This window comes from Protopterus annectens, chromosome 11.part0, assembly GCF_019279795.1.
Source record: "Protopterus annectens isolate FY-2018-M chromosome 11.part0, PAN1.0, whole genome shotgun sequence".
NCBI lineage: Eukaryota > Metazoa > Chordata > Ceratodontiformes > Protopteridae > Protopterus > Protopterus annectens.
The window spans coordinates 172,705,236-172,732,117 of record NC_056745.1 but is presented as its reverse complement, the minus strand read 5'-3'; the positions used below and the strand labels follow the sequence as shown (position 1 = coordinate 172,732,117).

Sequence of the window (26,882 nt, the reverse complement as noted above, 5' to 3'; positions counted from 1 at the left end):
GCTTCTAGATCCTGAGAATGTTGACACCATAGGCTTTTTAGATACCATTGTAGTTTACTCATATGCAGTCTTGCATAAAGAATTAGGAGAATGCAGGAGGCCATGAACCCCAAGGCTTGCAGTATTTGTCTTGCAGATAGCACAGTCCTTGTGGCCATTAGTTTGAAGTAGGCTGTCAAATTAACTTGTTTCTCTGGCGTGAGGATAGCCATCTGGGAAGTTGTGTTCAATCTTGCTCCCAAGAATACAATTTGTTGGCAGGGTACAAGATGTGATTTATTTTCGTTTATGGTGTACCCCAGAGAAGTTTGAACTTTTTGTACAAACACCAAATGATTCAATAGTATATCCCAGCTTTCTGCCTGAATTGGACAATCATCCAGATATGGGTATATTAGAATATTTCTTTGCCTGCAAAAAGCAATGACTGGAGCTAGGCACTTTGTGAATACCCTGGGCGCAGTAGATAAGCCAAAGGGCAGTGCAGAGAACTGATAGTGCATGAAGCCTGCTTTGAAGCGTAGGTATCTTCTGCAAGATTCCCTGATTGGGATGTGCAGGTAGGCTTCCATTAAATCCAGTGTTGCCAACCAGGCATGCTTGCTTAGCATAAGAAGCAACTTGTGAAGAGTTAGCATCTTGCATTTTGGGATCACCAAAAAAGTGTTTAGGATAGATAGGTCCAGGATAGGACACCAGGAGTCATCTTTTCTGGGCACCAGGAAAAGTCTTGAGTAGAAACCTTGTCCCCTTTCCTCTTCTGGGACAGTTTGAATAGCCCTTATACTTAAGAGAGAGAGCTTCCTTTTGAGCCTCTGTCCACTGATTTGGGGGTAGATCTGGCCAACCATTTGATGTTGGTAAAATGTGGAAGTGGAATCTGTATCCTTGGGAAACTATATTTAAAACCCGTTTGTCCTGGGTAATGAGCTCCCAGTTTTTTGCCTCCAGAGCAATCTTGTATAAACTCTTCTCAAAGTGTGTGTGTGTGTGTGTGTGTGTGTGTGTGTGTGTGTGTGTGTGTGTGTGTGTGTGTGTCAGCTACTTGGGCAGGGACACGAAGCACTGGTTGGACAGAGAGGGAGCTGGAGGTTTTAGCTTGCCCACTAGGCTGAGATCTGGACCCTACAGTTGCACCAGTAGTGTGTCTTATTGGGGACCTGGAGTGCAAGGGAGTGACCAGCTCCAGACTGACTGTGATCTCTGTGTGCTCTTAAGGGAAATTGCACTTTACTGTATGTATTTGTTATTCTTTCCTCATATACGAGATGCCCTCTCTGGTGTTAGTGGTGAGGACTGAGGCTCTTTGATTGCTGGGCCAGGGCACCGGCGTCACAGTCTCCAAAGGAGACATCCTCTTGGGGGGGGGGGTGACTGGATCCAAAGCTCCTTCTGCTCCAGGGAGAATGGAGCCAAGAAGACTCCAGTTTTGGGGCACTGGCCAAGCTCAAGTGATCAGGGAATGGCTTCCCTTGGCCTGTCCCATTGTCTATGCTTGTCCCTGTCCCCAGACCTTTTGGCAGGAGTTTGAGTTCCAAAGGCCAGGGAGGGGACAGAAGGAGAAGTAGTAGTAGGGGTTTAGGAGGCCTGGAGTCCAGAGGTAGAGGGGAGAAGGCCTTTTACAATTAGCTTGTTCCTCCTGTCCATCAATGCTCGGGGGTTGAAGACAGCGCAGATAGAACAGGAGGACTCGAGGTGAGAAACCCCTAGACATACTACGCACAGAGTGTGACCATCAGCTGGGTAGAGCTTATGGCCACATTCCGTGCACTTTCCGGAGCTTGGTTTGGGATTCTCTGACATAGTTGCAGCAAGGCGGCCCAGCTAGAAAAAGAAGTTATGTACCTACCATAACGTTCCATGTTAGTTGTCTTCATCTCGCCTTCCTTCTTGCTGTTTGGGTACGGAGCCAATCCTCGGCACCGACTCAGCCATCTTCTATAGCTCGATAGCTGTTTACTGGCTCGAGGCTACCTCTTATCCCAGAATGCCCAGCGTCACCTACCTAAATCTCGTTTGTGATAGGGCACACTAGACATAAGTAGAATAACCAGTTACTAAAACTGGTTGTTCAATACACCTAAACAAGGAAAGAGTTATAAATTACCTGGCATGTGAAGTAATAAAAGATGCTCAGCCAGTGAAAACAAAAGGGAACTCCTCATAATCCTCTAGGAAGGGGGAATGAGGGAGGGACGCAAGAAGGAAGGCGAGATGAAGACAACTAACATGGAATGTTATGGTAGGTACATAACTTCATGTTACGTTGTCCATCTCGCCTTCGTTCTTGCTGTTTGGGACAGCGTCCCTAGCACCTAAAATCCCGGGTGGCTCATTGGAACAAACTCTTCAGAACAGTAGAACCAAAGGAAGCTCTGCTCCGGGAGACCATATCTACCTTGTAATGAGAGATAAAAGTGTGGGGGTTTGCCCAAGTGGCAGCTGCACAGACTGAGTCTATGGGCAACCTAGACTGAAAAGCTACAGAGGTGGCTAATGCTCTAGTGGAATGACCTTTTGGTTTAGCTGGTAGCTCTTTATTTCATAACTGATAAATAAAGGTAATAGTATCAGATAACCATCTGGATAGGGTCACTTTAGAAACTGGAAGGCCTTGTTTGTTGAAAGCATAAGAAAGAAATAACTGGTTTGACTTTCTTAGTTCCTTAGTTCTATGGAGGTAAAAATGCAATTGTCTGTGTACATCCAATTGGTGGAGCTTGTATTCTGCCTTGTTGCTGTGATTAGGAAAGAAAACTGGGAGATCTATGGATTGATTTAAATTGTTCTCTGAGCAGACTTTAGGAATAAAGGATGGATTGGTCCTCAGAGAAACTCTGTCCTTGTGAAACACCAGGTAAGGAGGACGAACACATAGTGCTTTAAGTTCTGAGACATGTCTAGCTGAAGTAATAGCAACCAGAAAAAGTGTCTTCCAAGAAAGAAATTTTAAAGAGCATGATGCTGCCCGTTTCAAAGGGAGGCAAAATTAGGGAGGCTAAAACTAAAGTGAGATCCCAAGGAGGGGGAGGATCTCTAACCGGGGGTCTAAGAAGAGATGTTCCTTTCATAAAGGCTTTGCAGAGCTTATGAGACATTATGCTAGAATTAAACATACCGATATGAAAATTAGAAATGGCAGCTAGTTGTACTCTAATGGTAGCGGAAGCTGCAACAGACTGAAAAAGCTGTACTAGAAATTCAAAAATTTCATGGACTGGGGCTGAGAAAGGATCCAAATTTCTAAATCCAAATTTCTAGATTCTGGCCATTAAGAAAACAGTTTCCATTTACTAGCATACATTTTCCTCGTAGTAGACTTATGTGAGGAAAAGTACAGTTTTGTACCTACCATAAATGTAGATGTCCGATAGACATGCAACTGCAGTCATAACATATGGGTTGTCCTGCCTCAGGCAGCCCTCTGGAGTACATAAGCATCAGATTTTCTTCAGTGTTTCTTGCCCCAGATGCCAGGTGCCCTCCAAGGAAGGCTGTAATCAAATTGGAAGACAAAAACAGGATTCCAGACAAATAAATGAGCAATAAAACAAATACACCATAACAGATATCCCCAGCTAAGAGAAACAGGGATAGGAGTGGACCCTAGGCATAGAGGGTATGGAGGGAATGTCTATCGGACATCTACATTTATGGTAGGTACAAAACTGTACTATGTCCTTCAAGAATGCAACTGCAGTCATAACATATGGGTAGAATACCATAGCTTAGCTGGGGGAGGAGGAATGCTCTAGGAAAAAGATGGTGTGGCAATCAAACCCTGCAGGACTGCAAAGCCTGCTCTGGATCTGGAGTATAGAGGGAGATTGTAGTGTTTGGAGAATGTATGCATGGAGCTCCATGTAGCAGCTTCTAGAATGTCCTTAGTAGGCACAACTCTTAAGAATGCTGTAGAGGTGGCTGTAGCTCTGGTGGAATGTGGTCTGACATTGGCTGGAACAGTCTTTCCATGAAAGGAATAACAGAATCTGATGCAATGTCCAATCCATTTTGAAATAGTCTGTTTTGACATTGCTTTTCCTTGGACTGCAGGGGCGTAAGCTACAAAAAGTTGTTCAGACTTCCTACTGGCCTTGGCTCTGTCCAGGTAGTATCGAAGTTGTCTGTGAATGTCCAAGGTATGTAACAGTCTTTCCCCCTTATTCTCAGGATTGGGGAAGAAAGCAGGCAGATGAATAGCTTGATTTAAAGAGACCCTAGATACCACCTTTGGCATGAAAGTAGGGTTGGTCCTTAATGAAACCCTGTCTCTGTGAAAAATTATGAACGGTGGTATTGCCATTAGGGCCTGTAGTTCCGAAACCCTTCTTGCTGAGGTAATTGCCAACAGGAAAGCTGTCTTCCATGAGAGAAATTGCAAGTCAACTGAAGCTGCTGGCTCAAATGGAGGTAGAGTCAGTTTTTCTAGGACAAAATTGAGGTCCCATAATGTTCTTGATTCCCCTGAGGAATTGCCTTAGCAAAGGGTGTGAAAAGACAGGAGGATCAGTGTTATATCTAGCTGAAATAGCTGATGCATGTATCTTTATGGAAGAATATGAGAGGCATATCTGCCAAATATTCCAAGATGAGTGGGATGTTCAACAATGATGCATCATGTCCCTTGCTGGTATTCCAATTGCTGAATCTCTTCCATTTTGCTAAGTAAACCTTTCTGGTGGATGGTCTTCGAGCCTCTGTTAGTATCCGCTGAACTTCCTTGGAGAGAGATAGGTTGAGGTTATTTATGGGATCTCCCAGGCTGTTAGCTGCATTGTCTGAAGGTTTGGATGCACTGTTTTGAAATTGTGTAGAGTCAAAAGTAGAAGCCATTGTGGGAGGGCCCACCTCCTGGTGTGACATATGTATATGCCCGTAGTAGTGGGTACCAGTGTTGTCTTGGCCAGTCGAGCTATTATGATTCCCTTGGGTCTCTGCTTTGATCTTTAGTAATACTGAGGTCATCAGTGGCAGAGGTGGGAATGCATAGATTGTTAGGAAGTTCCAGTTGAATGAGAGAGCATCTATTTTCCAAGCTGTTGGATGGTATGTCCTTGTGCAGAATTTTTGTAGATGATGGTTGAGGTGAGAGGCAAATAGGTCTACTTCTGGCCTGCCCCATGTGTGAGTTGTGTGAAGATCTTCGGATGTAACCTCCACCCGTGTGGATCTGTGAAATTCCTGCTTAGGCTGTCCGCCAACACATTGTCTTTGCCTGGAACAAACTGGGATTGTAACTGGATGTTTAGGCTCAGTGATTTTTCCCAAAGATGCATTGTCAGTCTGCAAAGGGGTAAGAGTGGGTGCCCCTTGCTTGTTTATATACCACATCACAGTGGTGTTGTCTGTCCATATCAGTAAATGGCCTTGCTGAAGTTGGTGTTGAAAGGCCTCGATGGCATGCATTACTGCCAGCATTTCCTTGTGGTTTATATGCAGATGTGTTTCCTTTGGAGACCATTGTCCTTGTATACACCTGCCTTCCATGCATCCAAGGTCTGAGGCGTCTGTGGTCATGGTCTGTGTTATCTGTGTTTTTTTGAATGACATACCTGTGTTTGCCTGGCTCACCGAGGCCCACCATAGGAATTCCTTTTGTAGGCATGGAATGAGCGGAATGGTTGTCTCCAAGTTGTTGCTGTGCTGAGACCAAATGCTTTTTAGGTACCATTGAAGCTTTCTCATGTGTAGTCTTGCTAATGGAACCAGGAGAATGCAGGATGCCATGTAACCCAGGGCCTGTAGGAATCTCCTTGCAGTCATCTGGGTGAGTTTTGCTAAACCTTTGAAATAATGAGTTAACTTCTCTTGCTTGTCTTCTGTCAGGTAAGCCATTTGAGAGGCTGTGTATAATTTGGCTCCTAAGAAGATTATTTGCTGGGATGGCTGCAGTCTTGACTTTTGGAAGTTGACTGTGTATCCCAGAGCTTGAAGTAATCGTATGACATAGTCCAAGTTTTTTGTCAACATCAATTTGTCATCCGCTTGTATGAGGCAGTCGTCCAGGTACGAGTAAATTTGTATCCCCTGGAGCCTGCAATGAGCAATTACTGAAGCCAGGCATTTTGTGAATACTCTGGGCACAGTAGATAAGCCAAATGGCAATGCTGAGAATTGATAATGCTCTGGCCCTGCAAGAAATCTGAGGTATCTTCTGCAGCTGTGTCTGATAGGGACATGCAGGTATGCCTCCTTGAGGTCCAGAGTAATCAGCCAAGACCCCTTGCCTAGCATGGGAAGGAGTTGCTGTAGAGTCAGCATTTTGAACTTTGGTACTATGAGAAAGGTGTTTAATGCGGACAAATCCAGTATTGGTCTCCATTGAGATTCTTTTCTTGGAACAAGGAACAGTCTTGAGTAAAACCCCTGGCCTTGTTCTTGTTGTGGAACTCTTTCTATTGCTTTCATCCGAGTCAGCAGAGAGATTTGCTTGATAGCCTCTGCCCTCTGGTTTTGTGGTAGGTTTGGCATGCCTTGTTTTCTTGGCAAGGTATGAAAATGGAACCTGTAGCCTCGGTCTATAATGTATAAAATCCATTTGTCCTTTGTCAGTCTGTGCCAATTTTCTGCAAACAGAGATAATTTCCTGCCCAAGGGAGCTTCTGTTTGTTCCCTGGTAGGCGGAAGTAGAGGAAAGTCATTGAGATTGTGGCTGTGGGGCAGGTGAAACCCCTCTTCTTTGGTTTCCTGGCTGTCATTGTCGCCCCTGTAAGGACCTCTGTATTGGCCTCTTCCTTTGAAACTTTTCTGGATTAGGAAAGGACCAGTTTTTTGAAGGCCAATTCCTACTGAATCTGGGGGGTTGAACCTGGAGGAAATCTTTCACCGTCTGAACTGATTTTGCTTTTTCCTCGATGGTCTTTAACACATCCTTAGCATTAGCACCAAAAAGCTTGTTCTTTTCCAAAGGTGCATCCAGAAGTTTTGCCTTTACATGATTTGGTAGAGGTTGATCTTTTAACCATGCATGCCTACGAATAGCTGCCCTACATGAAGCTTCCAGTGCATCATATCCACACTGCAGGAAGTGATTGCTTACTTGCTGAGTATTATGTACAGCTTCCTGCAAAGCCTTCCTGTCTAAAGGATCAGGAGTGGCCAATGTTTTTTGTAAATCTTCTAACAGGAAATCCTGATATTGTAACATAGGAAAAAGGCAATTCAAAGCTCTCATAGATAAGGTAGTGGATGTGTAAACCTTTTTGCCCCATCTCTCTAATGACCTAGCTTCCCTGTTGGAGGGCAATGGATTTTTAGAGGTGGAAGCTAAAACTCCTTTAGGCCCCTGTGAAATAGTTTCCAAATCAGCAGTATGGGCCCTGAATAAATGGGAATGTGTTTCTGGGACCCTGTAATACCTGTCTGGCTTGGCTGGAGCAGGAGGAAGAGAGTCAGGGGTAACACTAGAGTCAGAATATAAATCATCCAAAACATCAAGTACAGGAGGAATAGCTAAGGGCCTGTGCTGGGACTTCTTAAGGAAAGTCAGGCGTTTTCTGGAATCAGAATATTCCTGGCCTTGCCACTTGAAATGTTCCCTCATGGTATGCAGAACTTCCCCAAAAGAAATATCCTCAGGAGGGGAGGGGATGGAATCCTCTGCATCCGAGTCCTCATAGGTCTGGAAGAGCTCTTCCTGGCTATCAGAGTGGACAGAGCCCTCAGAATCTTCATCTGACGGAATAGGGTCAGAGGGTTCAACCCGGGGCCTTTTATCAGAAGGAGGCTGGGATCCTCTCTCAGGATGGGCCTGTGAACCTCTAATCATAGAAATTAAATCAGCAGCCATAGACATAATTTGTGTCTCTGGAGTAGGCTGAGGTAAGGTTTTAGTAGTAAGATGTTTTGTTTTGCTGGCTGCCTTAGCCCTAGTGTAGGCCTTAATAGACATGGCCATAGGAGGCCTGGCAGCTCCATGTGCAGGAGTGACCTTGTTTACAGCAATGGTCTCGGGCATTTCCTCGGTTTTGGTATCCGGAGGAAAATCAATAACTGGCGTCGGAGTGATATCCGGAATCGAACCAGAGCACGGTTTTGAGTCGGTGGTAGATGCGGGCCGAGGATGTCGGTCCCGGTCTTGGGAGTTTAAGTTCGGCGGCATTGTGTAAGCAAATTTTCGCTGAAAGTCTTCAGCGCCTGAGAGTGCGCTTGTTGAAGCGAGCACAGGCTACACAGGCCGAGATGTCGTGGTCTGGGCCAAGGCAAGGAAGACAGTAAGAGTGGAAATCCTTATGAGGTATTTGTTTACCACAAGAAAGACAATTGTTAACTTTTTCAGTAATTTCTGACATCGGCTGAGGCCAGAAAAGGTTTTGATGACTTCGGAATCGAAGAATACAGGAGCTGACCGACCAGCACTTGCGAACTGCTTCTGCTTCGGGCACCGTGCGGCAAGAAAGACTGAAGAAAATGGCGTCGGCTGATGCTTATGTACTCCAGAGAAATGCGACATCGACCCAGACTTTGGAATCCGGCTGACAAAGGGCTGCCTGAGGCAAGACAACCCATATGTTATGACTGCAGTTGCATTCTTGAAGGACATCAATAATATCACGGACTGCTGGGGAGATATTGGGAAGTCTGGCTAAGCTTGGAAGTGGAGTAACCAAGCTGTGAGCTGGAGAGTTTGAATGGATTGGTGCAACCCACCTGATTGGTGAATCAGAACATCTGGAACCGGGTCCAGAATCCACGGTTGATCCAGAAGGTGGAGGAACAGGAACCATATTTGTCGAGGCCAATATGGGGCAATGAGGATAATTTTGCAACCCAATGATTTTGCTTTCTGTATGAGTCTTGGAATTAGGGGAAAAGGGGTAAAAGCGTAAAGGAGTCCCTGAGGCCAATCGTGGACTAGAGCATCTCTGGGTATATGACCTGGAAGAGGAAGTAGGGAGAAGTAGCTACTGCATTTGTTGTGGAGAGGAGTGGCAAATAGGTTGCAGCAAGGCTGTCCCCATTTTCAGAAGATAAGATCCGCAACTTCCTGATTCAGAGACACTCATGAGGCATGAGGATAGCTCTGCTGAGCCTGTCCACTATAACGTTGGATTTCCCATGGATGTGCGTTGCTATCAGAAAACGTTGGGAGGAAATCGCCCATTGCCACAGTCTAAGTGCTTCTCAACACAAGGGGTAAGACCTGGTCCTGTCCTGTTTGTTGATGAACCACATCACTGACATGTTGTCCGTTTGGATTGCAATGGTCCCGGAAGGAAGACAGTCTTGAAGGGCTTGCAACCCTAGGAGAACCGCTCTCATTTCTAGGACACTGATATGGTACTCGTGAGGTTGCCAAGTGCCTTGGACTGTCCTACCTAGATAATGCCCCCCCCCCACCCTATCAGGGAGGCATCCATGGTCACTGTTGTTACCGGAGGGGATTGTATGAAAGGTCTGCCCTGAATTACTATTGGGGAGACCATCCAGCAAGAAAGGTGCCTTTTGCATGTTTCTGTGATCAGGATCATGTGAGACATGGGTAGTTCCTGGAAAGACCACTGTGTGAAAAGAAGCCACTGAAGGAGTCTCATGTGGAAACACGGTAATGGGACAAGAATGGCAGCTGCCATGGAGCCTAGAGCTTGGAGGACATGTCTGACTTGAACCCTTTTTCTCTGCATTAGAATTAACACGTGTTGACAAATAGTGGAAACTCTTTCATGTGGTAACCTTGCAAACATTTCTTTTGTGTTTAATTCTGCTCCTATGTATGTGATAGACTGACAGGGCAACAAGGCAGATTTTTCAAAATTTACTGTAATGCCTAGTTGAGTGCATGATGTGATTGTATAATCCCATGCCTCTAAGAGTTAATGCCTGGTGGTAGCAGTCAGGAGCCAGTCGTCTAGATAGGGAAACACCTGGATTCCTTGACGCTTCAGGTGAGCAGTGACTACTGCCATACACTTAGTGAACACCCTGGGGGCTGAGGTGAGACCAAAGAGCTCTGAACTGGTAATGACTGGCCCCAACCCGGAAGCGAAGAAATCTCCTGGAGCGTCTGTCCATCTTGATATGGTAGTATGCATCCTGAAGATCTGTCGAGCACATCCAATTGTCCTGACCCAGAAAAGGGAAAATGGACTGCAGTGTCACCATCAGGAACTTTTCTTTTTGTACAGATTTGTTCAATCTGCTGAGATCCAGTATTGGTCTCCAGTCCCCTGTCTTTTTTGGTACTAAAAAGAATCTTGAGTAAGTTCCGGATCCTAGTTGGCCTGTGGGGACTTCTTGAATGGCTCTTTTTTTCTAGCACTCTTGAAACTTCTGTGACTGCTTGATCCCTTAGATTGGGTGGGACATCTGGGATGGACTTTTTCGATTCTATGGGGGATTGATGGAAGGGAATTTTGTAACCTCCGGATATGATGGAGTTGTCTCTTGTTATATTTTGCCAGGCTTTTGGGTACATCAAAAGTCTTCCCCCGACTGCCTCCAGAGGAGAGCAGCCGGGAAACCCTTCAGGGATGCTGGAAGGGTTTGCAGAGAAAGTTTCTCTGTCACCCTGCTTTTGCGGTCCCCCTCTGCCACTGTTACTGCTGTTTCCCTCTCTGCCCCTCGGGGAAAAATCACCACATGTGTCAGGCAAGGGTCCCTGGGATTTTTGGAACCACATCCTTCCGCTCTTCTGACCCTTGGGATAAGGTCTGTAAGGAGTGGAAAAACGGACTCCCACTGCAGAGACAGTCTTGCCTTCCTGCTCACACCTGGTCAATGTGTCTTTCACCTAAGGTCCAAAGAGAAAGGAGCCATCAAAGGGAGTACTGGTGAAGGACGCTCGAAAGGGTTCCTCAAACTGACACAGCCGCATCCAAGCATGTCTCCTGACAGCCACACCTGTCCCTGCGGCTCTGCTCACTCCGTCGGCTGCATAGGAAATCAGCCTCATGGAGGAGTTAACTATGGAATTAAGAGTCGCAAGCTGAGAATCTACTTTGGCTGGTGCTCCCGCAGCTGTAGGATCTTGCAGGGTATCTCCAAGCTCTTTCAGGAGATCCCTTTGAAGACGTGTAAAATGGCATAGATAATTCAGGGACCTCATTGAAAAGGTCGCTGAAGCAAACATTCGCTTTCCATAGCTGTCCATTGTCTGAGACTCTTTGTTCAGAGGATGAACAGATGAAGAAGTCTCTGCTAACTCTTTCTTGGTGGCTGCTGCTACCACCATGGCATCAACGGGCACACCTTTGGACAGGAATTGCTTGTCCTGGGGGGCTGTAATAAATTTGTTTGGTCTCCTCGGATTAGGTTCCACAGAATCTGGAGCTGACCAAGCCTTTCGAGCCACTACAGACATGACTTGATCGAAAGGAGGCCATACCCAGGAGGTGGAAGGTCGGGAACCAAATGCGTCCAGGTATACAGATTCATCATCGGTAGGGGCTAGGGAAGTCCAGTCCCTCCTCTGTCAAAGCATTTCAAGGATGTCCGAAAGGAAACATCTTCAGAGGGAGACCTTGGGGACCCTTCCGATTCATCCATGTCTGTATCTGAAATGACAGACTCAGGGTAGTTTTATGTGCTTCCTCTTGCACTTCTTCTTCGAGGGAGGCTCCTCCGAGAGATCAGGGGAGGCTTCGGAAGAAGAGGGATCACGCAATGGGGTGTCTTGGGGCATAGGTTCCCTACGCTTGGGGTCTGGAGGAGGGGTAGAGGTTGGCACAGACACCACGGGGGGAGGAGCCAATGGAGCTGGCAGTAGAGCTGTCTCGGGGGACAGCACACTCCGCATGACCTCAAAAGCATCCCGACCTCTAGGTAGAGAAAGCTCAGACTCCGAAGAAACAGGAGTCTTTCTCCACGTCGAGGGTGACGGCTCCGAGGCCGATGTTGGAGCCGAGCTCACCTGTGCCGAAGCTCGGAGGGGGAGAATGGGGTTGGACAAGGGTCCAATGCCACTCCCCCCCTCAGAGCCAACGAGAGAGCCTCGGTGCCCAGATCCCTCGATAGAAGGTACAATCAAGGTAATCGGAGCCGACGTCGGAACCGAAGGAGAGATGATGATCGGCGCCGACGGTTCTACTACCTGCGGATCCATGGTCTCCGGCTCAGAGCTAAATGCAGTCGGAGGAGGAATAGAAATAGAGGTGGTTGGAGCCGATACCTGTTGAGGTGGGCTAGACATAATTTTTGCCAGTGCCTGTGACTTAAGCAACCTACTTACTACTCTCTCCACATCATGATCCGATAATCTAGAGGATCGAGAGGAGTGGGGAGAATGATGGCTACGTTCACTCTGTAAGAAAGGTGACTGAGGTGCAGAGTGTATGGACTCCAAGGATAGAGTCCGCAGTCTCTTATGGCTCTGAGATGGCTCCGAAATAGCAGATGGAGCCAACGGAGGAGCTGTCTTGTCGGTGCCAGCCGGTACCGACATACTTGGTTGATCAAGTAAAGGAGTCGGCTCCGAAGGTGGAGCCGACGGCTTGACAGACTTAGGGGATGTCGCTGGCTGTGTACCTTTAGCCGGAGAATCCTGAGGCTTCAATAATCCCCAAAGGATTAAATTGTTTTTGCGCTCCTGCAGGACCCTTGGGCTAAAAGCATGACATATAGAACAGGAGTCCTGCAGGTGAACAGCGCCCAAACAATATACACAACTAGTGTGCCCATCTGTCAGAGACATTTTCTGACAGCATGAGTCACGCTTTTTGAAGCCATATACCTTGGTATCTTTAGACATTATAGTAACAACAAACACAAGAACAATAATGAAAAGCTATACTACAAAAAACAAGAAACAGACTTTTTTTTTTTTTTTACAGTTAAGGAATAGAAGGAAAGCCTCTAATTTAAATGGCTATCCTGGGGGGGGGGGGACTCTCTAATTTAAATGAGTTCAAGGGAACAGAAGGCCTGAGAGTTGCAGAGCGATGGCCAACAAAGCTAAAATACACAAGAACGCAATAAGGGATAAATGAATATTATCTAGACAAAAAATAGACAAATACTTGACAAACTTTCAAGAATAAACAACAATATATAATAGAAAAAAGATTATACTAAGCCTGAGCCAGTAAGGAAGCATCCTCACAGCTGAAGCGGCAAACAAGATCTGGGTAGCTGACACTGGGCATTCTGGAATACGGGGTAGTCTCGAGCCAGTAAACAGCTCTCGAGCTATAGAAGATGGCCCAGTCAGAGCTGAGGATCGGCTCCAAACCCAAACAGCTAGAACGAAGGCAAGATGGACAACTTAACATCAACCCTTACACGTACACACACCTGCTTCCAGACAGAAGGAAGATGAAGAAGAAGGGTTTTTTTTTTTTCTACTGATGAACAGGGCAAGGGTAGGGAAGGTAGAAAAAGGACAGAAATTATCCGAAGGAAGCTCAGAGCAGTAGATCACGATGTTTATGCTAGCGAGGCAAATGAGATTTGAAGGGAGGCGGGAGACTGGGATTACGGGTAGGGGAAGAGCTTGGTGCTCGGATTATATGCTGGAAAGGCGGCCGAGTCAGATCCGTGCTGGAAATGAATACCCACAGGTTGAAGAGCAAATGAAGACAACTACTTCAGATCAAAAGTATCCAAAGGCAAAAGAAAAATACTTACCAGTAAGGAAGATAGAGTAGGAAGGCAAAGTAAGAAGAGACAGTACACAAATTATTAGACAAACACTCACAAAGTTGAAGAAACTCATGGAGGAGCTAAGAGCCCAGGAACCTCACTGCTGAACCAACGCAAGGCAAACAAGATCTGAGGTAGTATGCTGGAGTGGGGCATTATGGGTAGAAGGCAGGAGCTCAACTCTGGAATATCAAGCTTGGAGAGTGGCGCATCAGTTCCGAGGGTCAGAACAGAGACCCACAGGTTAATGAAAATGACATCATCAGGTCAAAGGTTTCAGATGGCCTCTTCATAAAACAAAAAACATGTACTGATTGCACCTAGATCCAGAAAAAAAAAAGACCAATATTCCACAGCGTTATCCATGTTTATTTTTTTTTTTTGCTTTTGACTTTCAGTAAACAAGTCCACAAAATCAAAAAATCTTACATACTCAACCTGAGACTCCACATGTTATGATTAACCGTTACTGTGACCCTCCTGGGAAAGGATATGAGGAAAAAGATGTACAGAGGAACAAGAAGGCAATGAGGTCTGGGTGACAGCTGTAAAGGGAGGGTTTCAAGAAAGACAAGGTATTACTACTTCCGAGATATGGTAAAGTAAGGCCTACACTGTTTTGCCTGATGTAAAGGTTCAATAGAAGTTGTAAAAGGGATTAAATTGTGCAGGAGTAGGGAATGGACGGCTACACAGGACCCAGATGTGAAAGTCTAACAAACACAGACAAATCTTTTGTCACCAACACTGGAAATGGTATGAATGATGCCCACTGTTGTGCTTTCAGTTATATATACATAATACATTTCTTGCTGTGCAATAAAAAAAACAATGTATGCTTAAAAAATAACCACATTCAGTCTACAGCCTCCTTGTATGCACACTAAGATTGTTTCACTGCATGCTGTACACCATTTTATTACTTAAACAAAAAATGTCATGAGCAAATAAACTGGATTTTTTTACCTAATATATTTCACCCCTTTTCCTATAAACAGTCTCCCCCAATGAAATAAGGTGTTCAGGAAGTTGCCATGCCAGTTATACCTACCCATGTAAATCTGGAGGAACACACTTGGATGGCAAGTCTCACATAACTCATTATTACAGACTGGAAGAGTTATATATACATTACACCCCATCAAACCTACCTCAGTGGAAGACGTGTTTATGTCACTGCTGGACTGTGCTCACAATTGTACATTTAGAGACAACACTGGCTCTGCTGTCACTGTTACTTTCTTTTCTACAGGCTACTGTGATGCCCTTTTGCTTCCACTAAGGATCTTTCAAGTAACCAACCCCCAAACATAGCAGAAGACAGAAGATGAGAAGACAGGACAGAACAAGACAGGAAAACAGGATTCTGTTTTTCTCAATCTTCCATCTCTGCATAAGCTCGGCATACACAAATCCTGGATACTTGTATAACAGACAAGATCCTTCTTTTGAGTATTATGTTCAGTTTTAACAATTAAAATGTCTAGCAATTTAGTGCAGAGCACTGAGGATACAAGATGCTACATAAGCTTCATCCTACAGTCTATTGTTTGATTCCACCAGTCTCCATTTGCCTGCCGTATTTCAGAGCAAGACACTTTACCTATGTCACCCATGAAAAGAGGCTTCTGCTGACATGGCTTATCCAGTTACTAAATTAATACAATTTAAAAAAGAAGAACGAAAAAAGAAAGGTAATACTGCTCAACACTTTATAACTCTCATCTTTGTTAGAAAATGAACATGAATACTCAAGCTTATTTAAATGGTAAAATACTGCCAAAATCTCAGGACAGTTTAAAGAGTCTAAATCGACATGGTAGAAATATAGTACAAATAGTTTCTCAACAGGGACTTTTTAGAACCAAAAGTGGGTATTCAAATGTCCTAGAATCTGTAGATTCACAACCAACTAAACTTGTCACATGTACAGGACAAACATTTATTGTCCTGTGATAAAAGACAGTAGGCTTTTTTAATGAACAGTGACCGAAAAATTAAAATTACTGAATGATTTCTTCTCTTCCAGAAATTAAGCTTGCCATCTTGACAACACTCCATCCTTATCGCTAGCATAGTAAACAAATGATTCACTAACTAGTGATTTCAGAAAAACAATGCAGGCTAAAAAGATTGCACAACTTAACTATAATCTAGGTGACTGTCCAGAAGCAATAAAGACTTTGGCAGTTTCATAAGAAAAGAAGGGCAGGCTTGACCTACTGAGCTCTACTGCCCAGAATGAGGCAGGAAGAGAACACAAAATGTGAAACACATGGAAAATGAATTACTTTTTTTAATAGAAATACCTCAAACATATGCCACTGTCCACACTCAGCAAGATAAAACCAGTTGTACTGCACTTCAGAAGTGTCCATCGGTTCAGGTGTGCATTCTTCCATCTCTGGCTTATTCTCCAAGACTTGCATGTCTTGGAGCACATTCTGCAATACACAACACCCATCAGTATGGCGACAATTTCATCAATGACAAACAAAGTAAACTGCAGAAACAAAAATGATGAATTTAATAAAATATTTCACTATTTTAACAACTAACTTAATAGGGATCATTTTAAGAGAAAGGAGTAAACAGCTTACTGTAGTGTGTGTGTGTGTGACAGATGCTCAAATAATCATGAAAGCATTAATGCAATGAGGGACATTTCCACACACTTCTTTTCTTGTCCTTCATTACTGATTATACAGTACTCATTTCCATTGGTATATGAAAAATAGGTTGAAAACAGCTGTATTTGATGGTAATTTCCTTGAAAACAAGTTTTTATTTATACATGTTGGTGAGTGAAACACCACACAGATGAAGTCAGTTGAGGAAATGAAAGAGGTTATTTTAAAGAACTAAAAACTGGAGAAAAAGGTATTTTTACAACCCACTCTGTGACTTATTACTTTGAGAAAGTACAGCTGGCTAATATAGCTCCTGCACTTGACTTAGAAGCAGATGACCTTCAATGGCTGAAAAAAGGGAAAACCCCCTTCCCCAAACATGAAGTAACATTAGAGCTGATCATAAATTTAAGGATGCGCAGGCATGACATGGATGGTGAGGTTGCCAACTTCCACATTTTTGATAAATTTTTTTGCAGTGGTCACAGGTTTTCTTCCACACCCCAGAAACAAATGGGTATGTAAAGCTGATGTGTTCAAAACTGATCTTAGTAGTTAGCATGTGTGTGTGTCTTGCTAAGGATTGGTGATTCAACCAGGGCTATTTCCACTCATTATACACATACTGCTTTCTGGTGTTGGCTTTCCATAGCTTGGGGAAAGGCAGGAGATAAAACAGGTACAAACAACGAATTAACAAATGACTAAGCAAATGAGTGTTGCATAAACTTGTTGCCTTCTGATGCATGATAACCACAATGTGGAAAAGCACTCCAGAAACGTACCAATAAAAGATAAAAAAAAAAGAGTGCTTGAGATGTAACTAGAGCCAGATGAGTTAATCCAAGTAGTTTAATTCAAATTTACACAAAATACTAAAAAATAGCTGATGTAAGCATACACAAACAGCCATTGTAAGCATAAATGCCTTTACACTTTAAACTTGCGTTTTTGTCTCCATAGAAAGACTTCATCAGATGACCAGTGTAAAATCAGTCGTTTATAATCAGGTTAACTGAATGTTGGACCAATGAATTTATGTAAAAAAACATTTAAAAGGACCAATGACATTTGGGGTTAGAACAACATTATAATACATAAAAATTCATTAAGTATTATTGCACCTTCTCTTAAAATAATAAATATTCATACATAAATTAAACTAAAGCTAGAAATAAATACTATGTTACACATATGTAAGTTTTCGAAAATAAATTAATTAAAAATGTGTTTAAAAATATCACTAATCCTTTTGTATTATACCTATGTAATGCAAGGGAATACTGTCATTTCCTGACAAAAAAAAATGTTATTACATCTCATTCCATTCATAGTTTAGCAGATCTTAATTTTAACAGTGGCAATATAGAGAAATAATCATTCAGCCCAGGGAAATTTCCTGCTTCAAGGGTCACTTGCCACCACAGTTCCCTGAATTCTATCCTCTCTTCCCATGGGCCTCCCTGAATTCTATCCTCTCTTCCCATGGGCCTCCCCCCTAATATCATTTTTAATTTGTTCTAACATGAAGAAGGAAAATTCAGGTTTTTTACATGCCTTCGTGTGCTTAAACAAAGCACTAGTTTCTTTGCCTACTGCCATGTCATAAGTATGTTCGTAGATCCTTCTTTTTAACATTCTTTCGGTTTTCCCGACATAGAAGGATCTACAACCTAGGCAAATAGCTAAGTATACTAACCCTTTTGTTTCACAATTATAACAGTCAGAACTATTAATCCACCTCTTCCGACTTTCTAAATAAACCTTATCTGTGTTCATAATGTACATACATCGGGAACATCATAATGTGCATACATTGGGAACAATGTCCATATTTGTATGTCCAAAACCTTCTTCTGTTAGGATTAGGCTTACTATTCTTGTTTTCCAAAATATTTTTTATATTCTATGAATTTTTATACACCACTTTAAAGGGATGTTTGGTAACAGTGTCAAAATCTGAAAAAGATGCAAATCGAGTCCATTCTTTTGAAATGATCTTTTTAGTATTGTTATTTAAAGCATTGTATTCTAAAATCTTTGCCTGTTGATAAATGTTGTTTCCATTTATATTATTCTTATCATTGCCCGTATCACCATCATTATTTTGCTCTCTATCCCCCTGAATAGATTTAAATCTACCACTTCTTTCTCTTTCAACCTCAGACCTAATATTTTTAGTAAAATCCTGGGGGTAACCTCTTTCCATGAACATGTTTTCTAACAGATTACACTCTATTAAAAAACTGTATCAAGGCTAGTCATACAACACCCCCTTACACACTGGCCCTTAACTATATTCTTTTTACAGTGTAGGGGATGTGCACTTTGATAGTGAAGAAAGGAATTACAAAAGGTAGGACTTTCTATAAATCTTAGTTTCCAACTTATTGTCTGCCTTGTATACCTCTAAATCTAGGTACTGTAAATTTTCATTGAATATTTTATAGGTAAAATTTAAAAAGTTAGTAGTTTCATTCACATATTTCATAAAATCTTCAAACTTTTTTTACCTGCTGTCCAAAAAATAACTATATCATCCACAAACCTTCGATAAAGGCTCCAACTGGACCTAAATTCAGAGTTCTTCTGATGCATGATGCTTGTATGACTTTACAATGGTTTCTTCCACTTCGGGAATGTGTCATTCACTGAAGTGATAAGGAAATGCTTTCATCACCACCTATGATAAAGGTTCATCAGTTTGATTCTTGGCTGGGATACCTTTGCACGAAGTCTGTGTGTCCTTTCTGTGACCATATAAGTTTTCTTCAGGTGTACACTTTTCCTCCCACATTCCAAAGGCTTGCAGAGACTAGTGACCTCTAAACTGTCCAAAGGTATGTGTGAGTGTGTGTCAGATACAGAAGAGACAAGGTATGTGTGAGTGTGTGTCAGATACAGAAGAGAATACTGGCAATCTATTTGCCCCCCCCCAATAAACTCTGTGGATTGAGGTGGCTGTTCAAGGGATTACTACAGGAGTCAGTTGTGACTCATAAGAGTGGGTGGATGGATGATAAAAGCTTAATCTTTTGCCATCACCTGTTACAGGATCCACTGATCATGACCCAAGTAAACCTTGGTATGTTTATTATCATCTCAGTTTATTTTCCAAGCATTTCAATTTTCAGCACTTACTACTACTACCTCCCAAGATAAAATTGTCACTTGCTCGGAGATATCTACTCATACAAGTATCAAAAAACTGTATTCCATATTCTACCACCCTTGAAGAAGCAGAATCGTTTTCCTGTCACTACTGTAGACTATGATGTTTCTGTATGCAAGTGTCAAGAAATCACAGAATGAGCACACTGACAACATAACTACACATTCACATTGTGTAGTTGTACGTTTTAGAATTTATCAGAGAAATGAGGATGCTTCTACACGGTACCAAAATCAAAAGCAACTGCTCTACCCATAAATGAGCAAGTTAATGTTAATTGTACTGATTTAAAAAGTGCATATTAAAATAAATAAAATCTCACCTTTCCTTGAAAATGGTTTCGTTCTAGCTATCAGTGTAAGAATTCCTAAAATGTAGCTAAATTGAGAGATGAACTGAATTTATAACATTAATTGTGATTGTTTTACTTATAAAGCTCATATATCCTAAAATATCAAAATAAATCATCAGTGAATGATTAAAAACAATTACAAATTACTTAAAAATGCAACACAAATTTGCATAAAAATATAAACCAAAATGAAACACTAAAGTTCAACATTCTAAAATCATGGTAAATGCCCCTACCAGGCTTACAGCAGACCTTTCTAAAAAGAAAAAATTGAAGGGACTTCCGAAACATAAGCCTGTTTTCTAAGCCAGAACTAGGGTTTGTAGCTGGTTCCAAAGTACTGGGGCAAGATAAGAAAAAGAAAGCCTGTCAGAAGTCTCTAACTAGGTCATTGGAACAAGTCGTAGTCTTGCAATTGAAGACCTGAGCTGAGCGTTTGAGATACAGGGCCTAAGCAGCTAATTCAGATACTAAGAACCCAAATAATGTAGGTTAAGGAAGGTGTGGGTAAGGATCTTAAAAGTACATCTGGCCACCACCAACAGCCAGGAGAGACCCTGTGACACAGGAATACTATGATGTGCTTAAAAAATATTTATTAATATCATGACAGCAAAATTCTGCACCCTCTGTAGGCAAGCCAAAATATGATTCGAAAACCTCAGGAAGAGATCACTGCAGTAGTCAAGATATGACAATATAACATTCATTTTCATCCCAAGAACCAACAACTAGTACACAGCACTTGATCTGGGCAATATTCTTACATGTCTTAAAAAACAACTAAGACCTGGTAGCAAAGCTACAGTCTGTTATCAAGAGCAATACCCAAATTAAGAATGCAAGAAATAAATGCTAACTGATTCCCACTACACATAATCAATGGCAAGGACAGAGAAATATTAAATGGATGGACAGCAGCATGAAACAGAACTGCCTTAGCTGGGATAAGTTACTGTCAACTACACATTATCCATTAAAGGATGGATGCAAGCAGTCATTCAAAGGTGAAAAATCAGGCAAACGTTCTGGAGAAAAGAAGAGATACAGCTGAATATCATCAGAATAAAACTGACAGAAATACCTCTCCCCACCATGACCTCTCTTAGCAGAATCATTTTCAATGTGAATAACTGAGGTGCCAGAAGTGAACTCTGGGCAACACCATAGTTCAGCAGGAAAAAGCTAGAGGAAGCATCTCTTGACACTGCATTGATACAGATCTAGAAACTTGAGATACATCAGATAAGAACAAAGCTGTGTGTGGACCACCATCATCATCATCAATCCTCTTTTTCCCCATTTTCTACATGGGGTCATGGTGTTGTGTTAACTGTCACCATCTCTCTTGATTCAGTGTCACTCTTCTGCCTTCAAAAATCATGCCTGACTGTCACAGATCTTCACTCACAAAATCTATCAAACTCTTTCCAGGATTACCTCATTTCCTCTTACCTTATTCCTGTCCGTCTTCTTCACCAGACTGTCTTCTGCTTTTCTGCACATGTGCTCGAACCACTGTAATCTGTTCTCATTGATCTTTTCTGCAAATGCAGCTACTCTGGCTTCTGCTCTTATGTCCTCATTTCTTCATTTGTCTCACAATGTGCATCCTACCACCTGTCTCAGGCACTTCAGTTCCATCACCTCCAGCTTCCTGATCTGCTCTGCCTTTAGTGTCCAGGTTTCTGTACCACAGAGTATTACTGGTCACACAACTGTTTTGTACACCTTACTTTTCAGATTCTTTGGCATTCTTCTGTTACACACTACACCTGACACTCTATGCCAGTTGGCTACAGACCATCTGACTCTAGCTTTGACCTCTTCATTCAGACTTCCCCTCTTCTTAAATCACCCCTCCAAGATACTTGAAGCTATTAACCTGTTCCACCATCTTCCCTTCTATCACAATTCTCAGATTCTTCTAATTCCCCCAATTTGCTGCCTTTACCACTGTCTCATCTGTACTTAGCTTCATCCCATATGCATTCAGTTTTGCATTCCATTCCCCTGTCCTTTGCTGAAGATCTTGCTCAGAGTCTGCCTGCAATGTCACATTGTCTGCATACAGCAACACCGTTGCTCTGCCCCTCCGGCCTGTCTGCTAATGTAGTCCATCACCAGTATGAACAGCAGTGGGCTCACAGCTGAACACTAGTGCACACCCACTCCTACTGGGAACCCCTTTGTGAGACAGAACATTGTTCAAAGTTAAGTCATCGGGTCCTTGTACATAGTCTGAAATGATTCTACCAATGTTTCTGAGACTTCGAAACACCACAGTGCTCCCCAAATCAGCTTTCTTATGACCTTGTCATATGCATTCTCCAACTCTAGGAATGTTCAGTTAGACTCTTTCCCCATCTCTAGCTTATTCTCAACTATGTGTCTCACAGCAAATAGGTCAGTTGAGCTGCATCCTGATCTGGATCGGTTTACAAAATGTTGAGCTGTTATCTCTACATTCTGTGTGGAGAATCAGGGTCTGTACCGCAAGAATCGTCCAAGGACTGGCTGCAAAATAAACTACCACAGCTGCTAGACCATTATGATGAACAATACACCTTCAATGCAGATGAAACAGTAACCTTTCTCACTTATTTTTAGGTTCAGTAAGGAAAATGGGGAGATGGACAGTTTGGCTCAACAGTAATCATGGATACCATTTTAGGCATAAAAAGATAGTCTCTCAAAGAACCACTGTCACTATGGAAAATGAGATAAGGATGACTCACTAAGAGTTTGCAATTGAGATACTCTTCTTGCAGAGGTATGAGCAATCAGTAAAAATGTTTTTCATGTAAATAACCTCAAGTCAGCTTGATTAGCTGGTTCAAATGGAGCAAGTGTTAACTTCTCTACACAAAATTAAGAGTCCAATGTCGGGCCACTCATTTACTTGGAGGCTTCTTATGCAAAATCCCTTTCAAGAACATTTTGACATGAAACTGCATTGAAAAGGCAGGATCCATGGGAAAACATGCTGAAACTGTGAAAAGTGACAAATGGATAAGAAAGGCCACATGATAGTAATACACACAAATATTGTAAAACCAGCGAAAAACTAGCTCTGAAATGGTGCTGATTATGTTGCTAGCATTAGAAAATATTTTCCATTTGCTAATATATAATTTTCTACTAGCAGATTTTCTTGCCTCCATTAGCACCTGCTGCATGTCCATAGTAAACAAGTGCCTACAAGGAATTAAGGCCCTATCATCCAGGTAGTCATCTGAAGATCACTGATGTCACAGTGCAAACACTCCTGATACTGTGTGGGTAGATCCAGTCTTTGAGGAAGCTTGTGGTAATTGCCCCTGGACATTTTCAAAAGAAGGGAGAACCACAGTTGCCTGGGCCAAAAGAGTCACCATAATGATCTCGGAGGATGTACTCTGAATCTTCAGAAGTACCCTGGATACTAGTAGAAATTGTGGAAAAGCATGCAGGAACATTCCTGTCCAAAGAAAATAAAAGGCATCTGTCTTTCAGGCCTTCTTGCACAGAGTATTGGAATGAAACCTTGCCAGCTGACTGCTGAAAGAGAAGGAGTGGGAGTGGTAAGCACTAGGTAACCTATCTACCACATAAGGAGTGGTTCTGGTCCAGAAATTGTAGTTATTGGCCATTTGGGCAGTTTTTCCATCTCTCTCAACTTTCTGATTTAAAAGCACACATTTGCACTTGTTTCCCCCCTTTCCTGTAACTAGTTTAGTCCAGACACAGATTCTTAGTTTTAGCACTTGAATTTGCTTACTCGTGCTCAGCATTTGTTCATAGGTTCATACTAAGCTATCTGCCCTGGGGCAATTATAAGCCTAGCCTGATTCTGTATGGCTTACGCCACCCCTTGATTTGAGTATACTGTGCCCTTTTTAAGGTTTAGTTTACTGTGCCTCTGTCTAATAGTGACACGGGAGTAATGCCTGGGACAAACCTACGATCCCCCATCCACCTATCGAGATTCTTCTTGAAGAGATTCAGTGAAGTGCTCTGCCTCACATGAACTGGAATTCTATTCCAGAGCGAAGGGAGCCTCTGGGTTATGAACAGTACAGTTTTGTACCTACCATAAATGTAGATGTCCGATAGACATGCAACTGCAGTCATAACATGTGGGTTGTCCTGCCTCAGGCAGCCCTCGGTCAGCCGGATTCCAAAGTCTGGGTCCGGCGCTGATGTCGCATTTCTCTCCGACGTCAGAGCGGCTGGAGTACATAAGCATCAGCCGACGCCATAAGCATCAGCCGACGCCATCTTCTTCAGTGTTTCTTGCCCCAGATGCCAGGTGCCCTCCAAGGAAGGCTGTAATCAAATTGGAAGACAAAAACAGGATTCCAAACAAACAAATGAGCACTAAAACAAATACACCATAACAGATATCCCCAGCTAAGAGTAACAGGGATAGGAGTGGACCCTAGGCATAGAGGGGTATGGAGGGAGGGAAAATCCGACTGCAGTTGCATGTCTATCAGACATCTACATTTATGGTAGGTACAAAACTGTACTATGTCCTTCAAGAATGCAACTGCAGTCATAACATGTGGGTAGAATGCCATAGCTTAGCTGGGGGAGGAGGTATGCTCTAGGACAAAGATGGTGTGGCAATCAAACCCTGCAGGACTGCCGAAGCAAAGCCTGCTCTGGATCTGGAGTATAGAGGGAGATTGTAGTGTTTGGAGAATGTATGCACGGAGCTCCATGTAGCAGCTTCTAGAATGTCCTTGGTAGGCACCCCTCTTAAGAATGCTGTAGAGGTGGCTGTAGCTCTGGTGGAATGTGGTCTGACATTGGCTGGAACAGTCTTTCCATGAAAGGAGTAACATAATCTGATGCAATGTCCAATCCATTTAGAAATAGTCTGTTTTGAAATTGCTTTTCCTTGGTCTGCAGGGGCGTAAGCTACAAAAAGTTGTTCAGACTTCCTACTGGCTTTGGTTCTGTCCAGGTAGTATCGAAGTTGTCTGTGAATGTCCAAGGTATGCAACAGTCTTTCCCCCTTATTCTCAGGATTGGGGAAGAAAGCAGGCAGATGAATTGCTTGATTTAAAGACACCCTAGATACCTCCTTTGGCATAAAAGTAGGGTTGGTCCTTAATAAAACCCTGTCTCTGTGAAAAATAATAAAGGGTGGTATTGCCATCAGGGCCTGTAGCTCCGAAACCCTTCTTGCTGAGGTGATTGCCAACAGGAAAGCTGTCTTCCATGAGAGAAATTGCAAGTCAACTGTAGCTGCTGGCTCAAAAGGAGGTAGAGTCAGTTTTTCTAGGACAAAATTGAGGTCCCAGGCTGGCACTGGGGCCTTTCTTGGTGGCTTAATGTTTTTGATTCCCCTGAGGAATTGCCTTAGTAAAGGGTGTGAAAAAACAGGAGGATCAGTGTTGTATCTAGCTGAAATAGCAGATGCGTGTATCTTTATGGAAGAATATGAGAGGCCGTTCTTTAACATATCTGTCAAATATTCCAAGATGAGTGGGATGTTCAACAAAGATGCATCATGTCCCTTGCTGGTATTCCAATTGCTGAATCTCTTCCACTTTGCTAAGTAAACCTTTCTGGTGGATGGTCTTCGAGCCTCTGTCAGCATCCGCTGAACTTCCTTGGAGAGAGATAGGCTGTAGTTATTCATGGGATCTCCCAGGCTGTTAGCTGCAGTGTCTGAAGATTTGGATGCACTGTTTCGAAATTGTGTTGAGTTAAAAGTAGAGGCCATTTGGGAAGGGCCCACCTCCTGGTGTGACATAAGCTCCGTAGTAGTGGGTACCAGTGTTGTCTTGGCCAGTCCGGAGCTATTATGATTCCCTTGGGTCTCTCTGCTTTGATCTTTAGTAATACTGAGGTCATCAGTGGCAGAGGTGGGAATGCATAGATTGTTAGGGAGTTCCAGTTGAATGAGAGGGCATCTATTTTCCAAGCTTTTGGATGATATGTCCTTGTGCAGAATTTTGGCAGAAGATGGTTGAGGTGAGAGGCAAATAGGTCCACTTCTGGCTTGCCCCATGTCGAAGTGAGTTGTCTGAAGGCCTTCGGATGTAACCTCCACTCGTGTGGATCTGTGAAATTCCTGCTTAGGCTGTCCACCAACACACTGTCTTTTCCTGGAACAAACTGGGATTGTAAATGGATGTTTAGGTTCAGTGATTTCTCCCAAAGATGCATTGTCAGTCTGCAAAGGGGGTAAGAGTGGGTGCCCCCTTGCTTGTTTATGTACCACATCACAGTGGTGTTGTCTGTCCGTATCAATAAATGTCCTTGCTGGAGTTGGTGTTGAAAGGCCTCGATGGCATGCATTACTGCCAGCATTTCCTTTTGGTTTATATGCAGATGTGTTTCCTTTGGAGTCCATTGTCCTTGAATACACCTGCCTTCCATGTGCGCCCCCCATCCAAGGTCTGAGGCGTCTGTGGTCATGGTCTGTGTTATCTGTGGTTTTTTGAATGACATACCTGTGTTTGCCTGGCTCACCGAGGCCCACCATAAGAATTCCTTTTGTAGGCATGGAATGAGCGGTATGATGGTCTCCAAGTTGTTGCTGTGCTGAGACCAAATGCTTTTTAGGTACCATTGAAGCTTTCTCATGTGTAGCCTTGCTAATGGTACCAGTAGAATGCAGGATGCCATGCAACCCAGGGCCTGTAGGAATCTCCTTGCAGTCATCTGGGTGAGTTTTGCTAAACCTTTGAAATAATGAGTTAACTTTTCTTGCTTGTCTTCTGTCAGGTAAATCATCTGAGAGGCTGTGTCTAGTTTGGCTCCTAGGAAGATTATTTGCTGGGATGGCTGCAGTCTTGACTTTTGGAAGTTGACTGTGTATCCCAGAGCTTGAAGTAATCGTATGACATAATCCAGGTTTTTTGTCAAAATCAATTTGTCGTCCGCTTGTATAAGGCAGTCGTCCAGGTATGGGTAAATTTGTATTCCCTGGAGCCTGCAATGAGCAATTACTGAAGCCAGGCATTTTGTGAATACTCTGGGCGCAGTAGATAAGCCAAATGGCAATGCTGAGAATTGATAATGCTCTGGCCCTGCAAGAAATATGAGGTATCTTCTGCAGCTGTGTCTGATAGGGACATGCAGGTATGCCTCCTTGAGGTCCAGAGTAATCAGCCAAGACCCCTTGCCCAGCATGGGAAGGAGTTGCTGTAAAGTC

At 43.1% G+C, this 26,882-nt stretch overlaps 1 protein-coding gene across 1 annotated transcript in view; it reads right to left on the bottom strand.

The window, feature by feature from the left end:
* PARP11 (poly(ADP-ribose) polymerase family member 11) overlaps positions 1–26,882 on the bottom strand; it is a 519,323-nt gene that overhangs the window by 415,591 nt on the left and 76,850 nt on the right. The window contains exon 2 of the mRNA XM_044087183.1: positions 15,885–16,019. Coding sequence (XP_043943118.1) covers positions 15,885–16,019 — 135 coding nt within the window. The remainder of the gene's footprint in view (positions 1–15,884; positions 16,020–26,882) is intronic.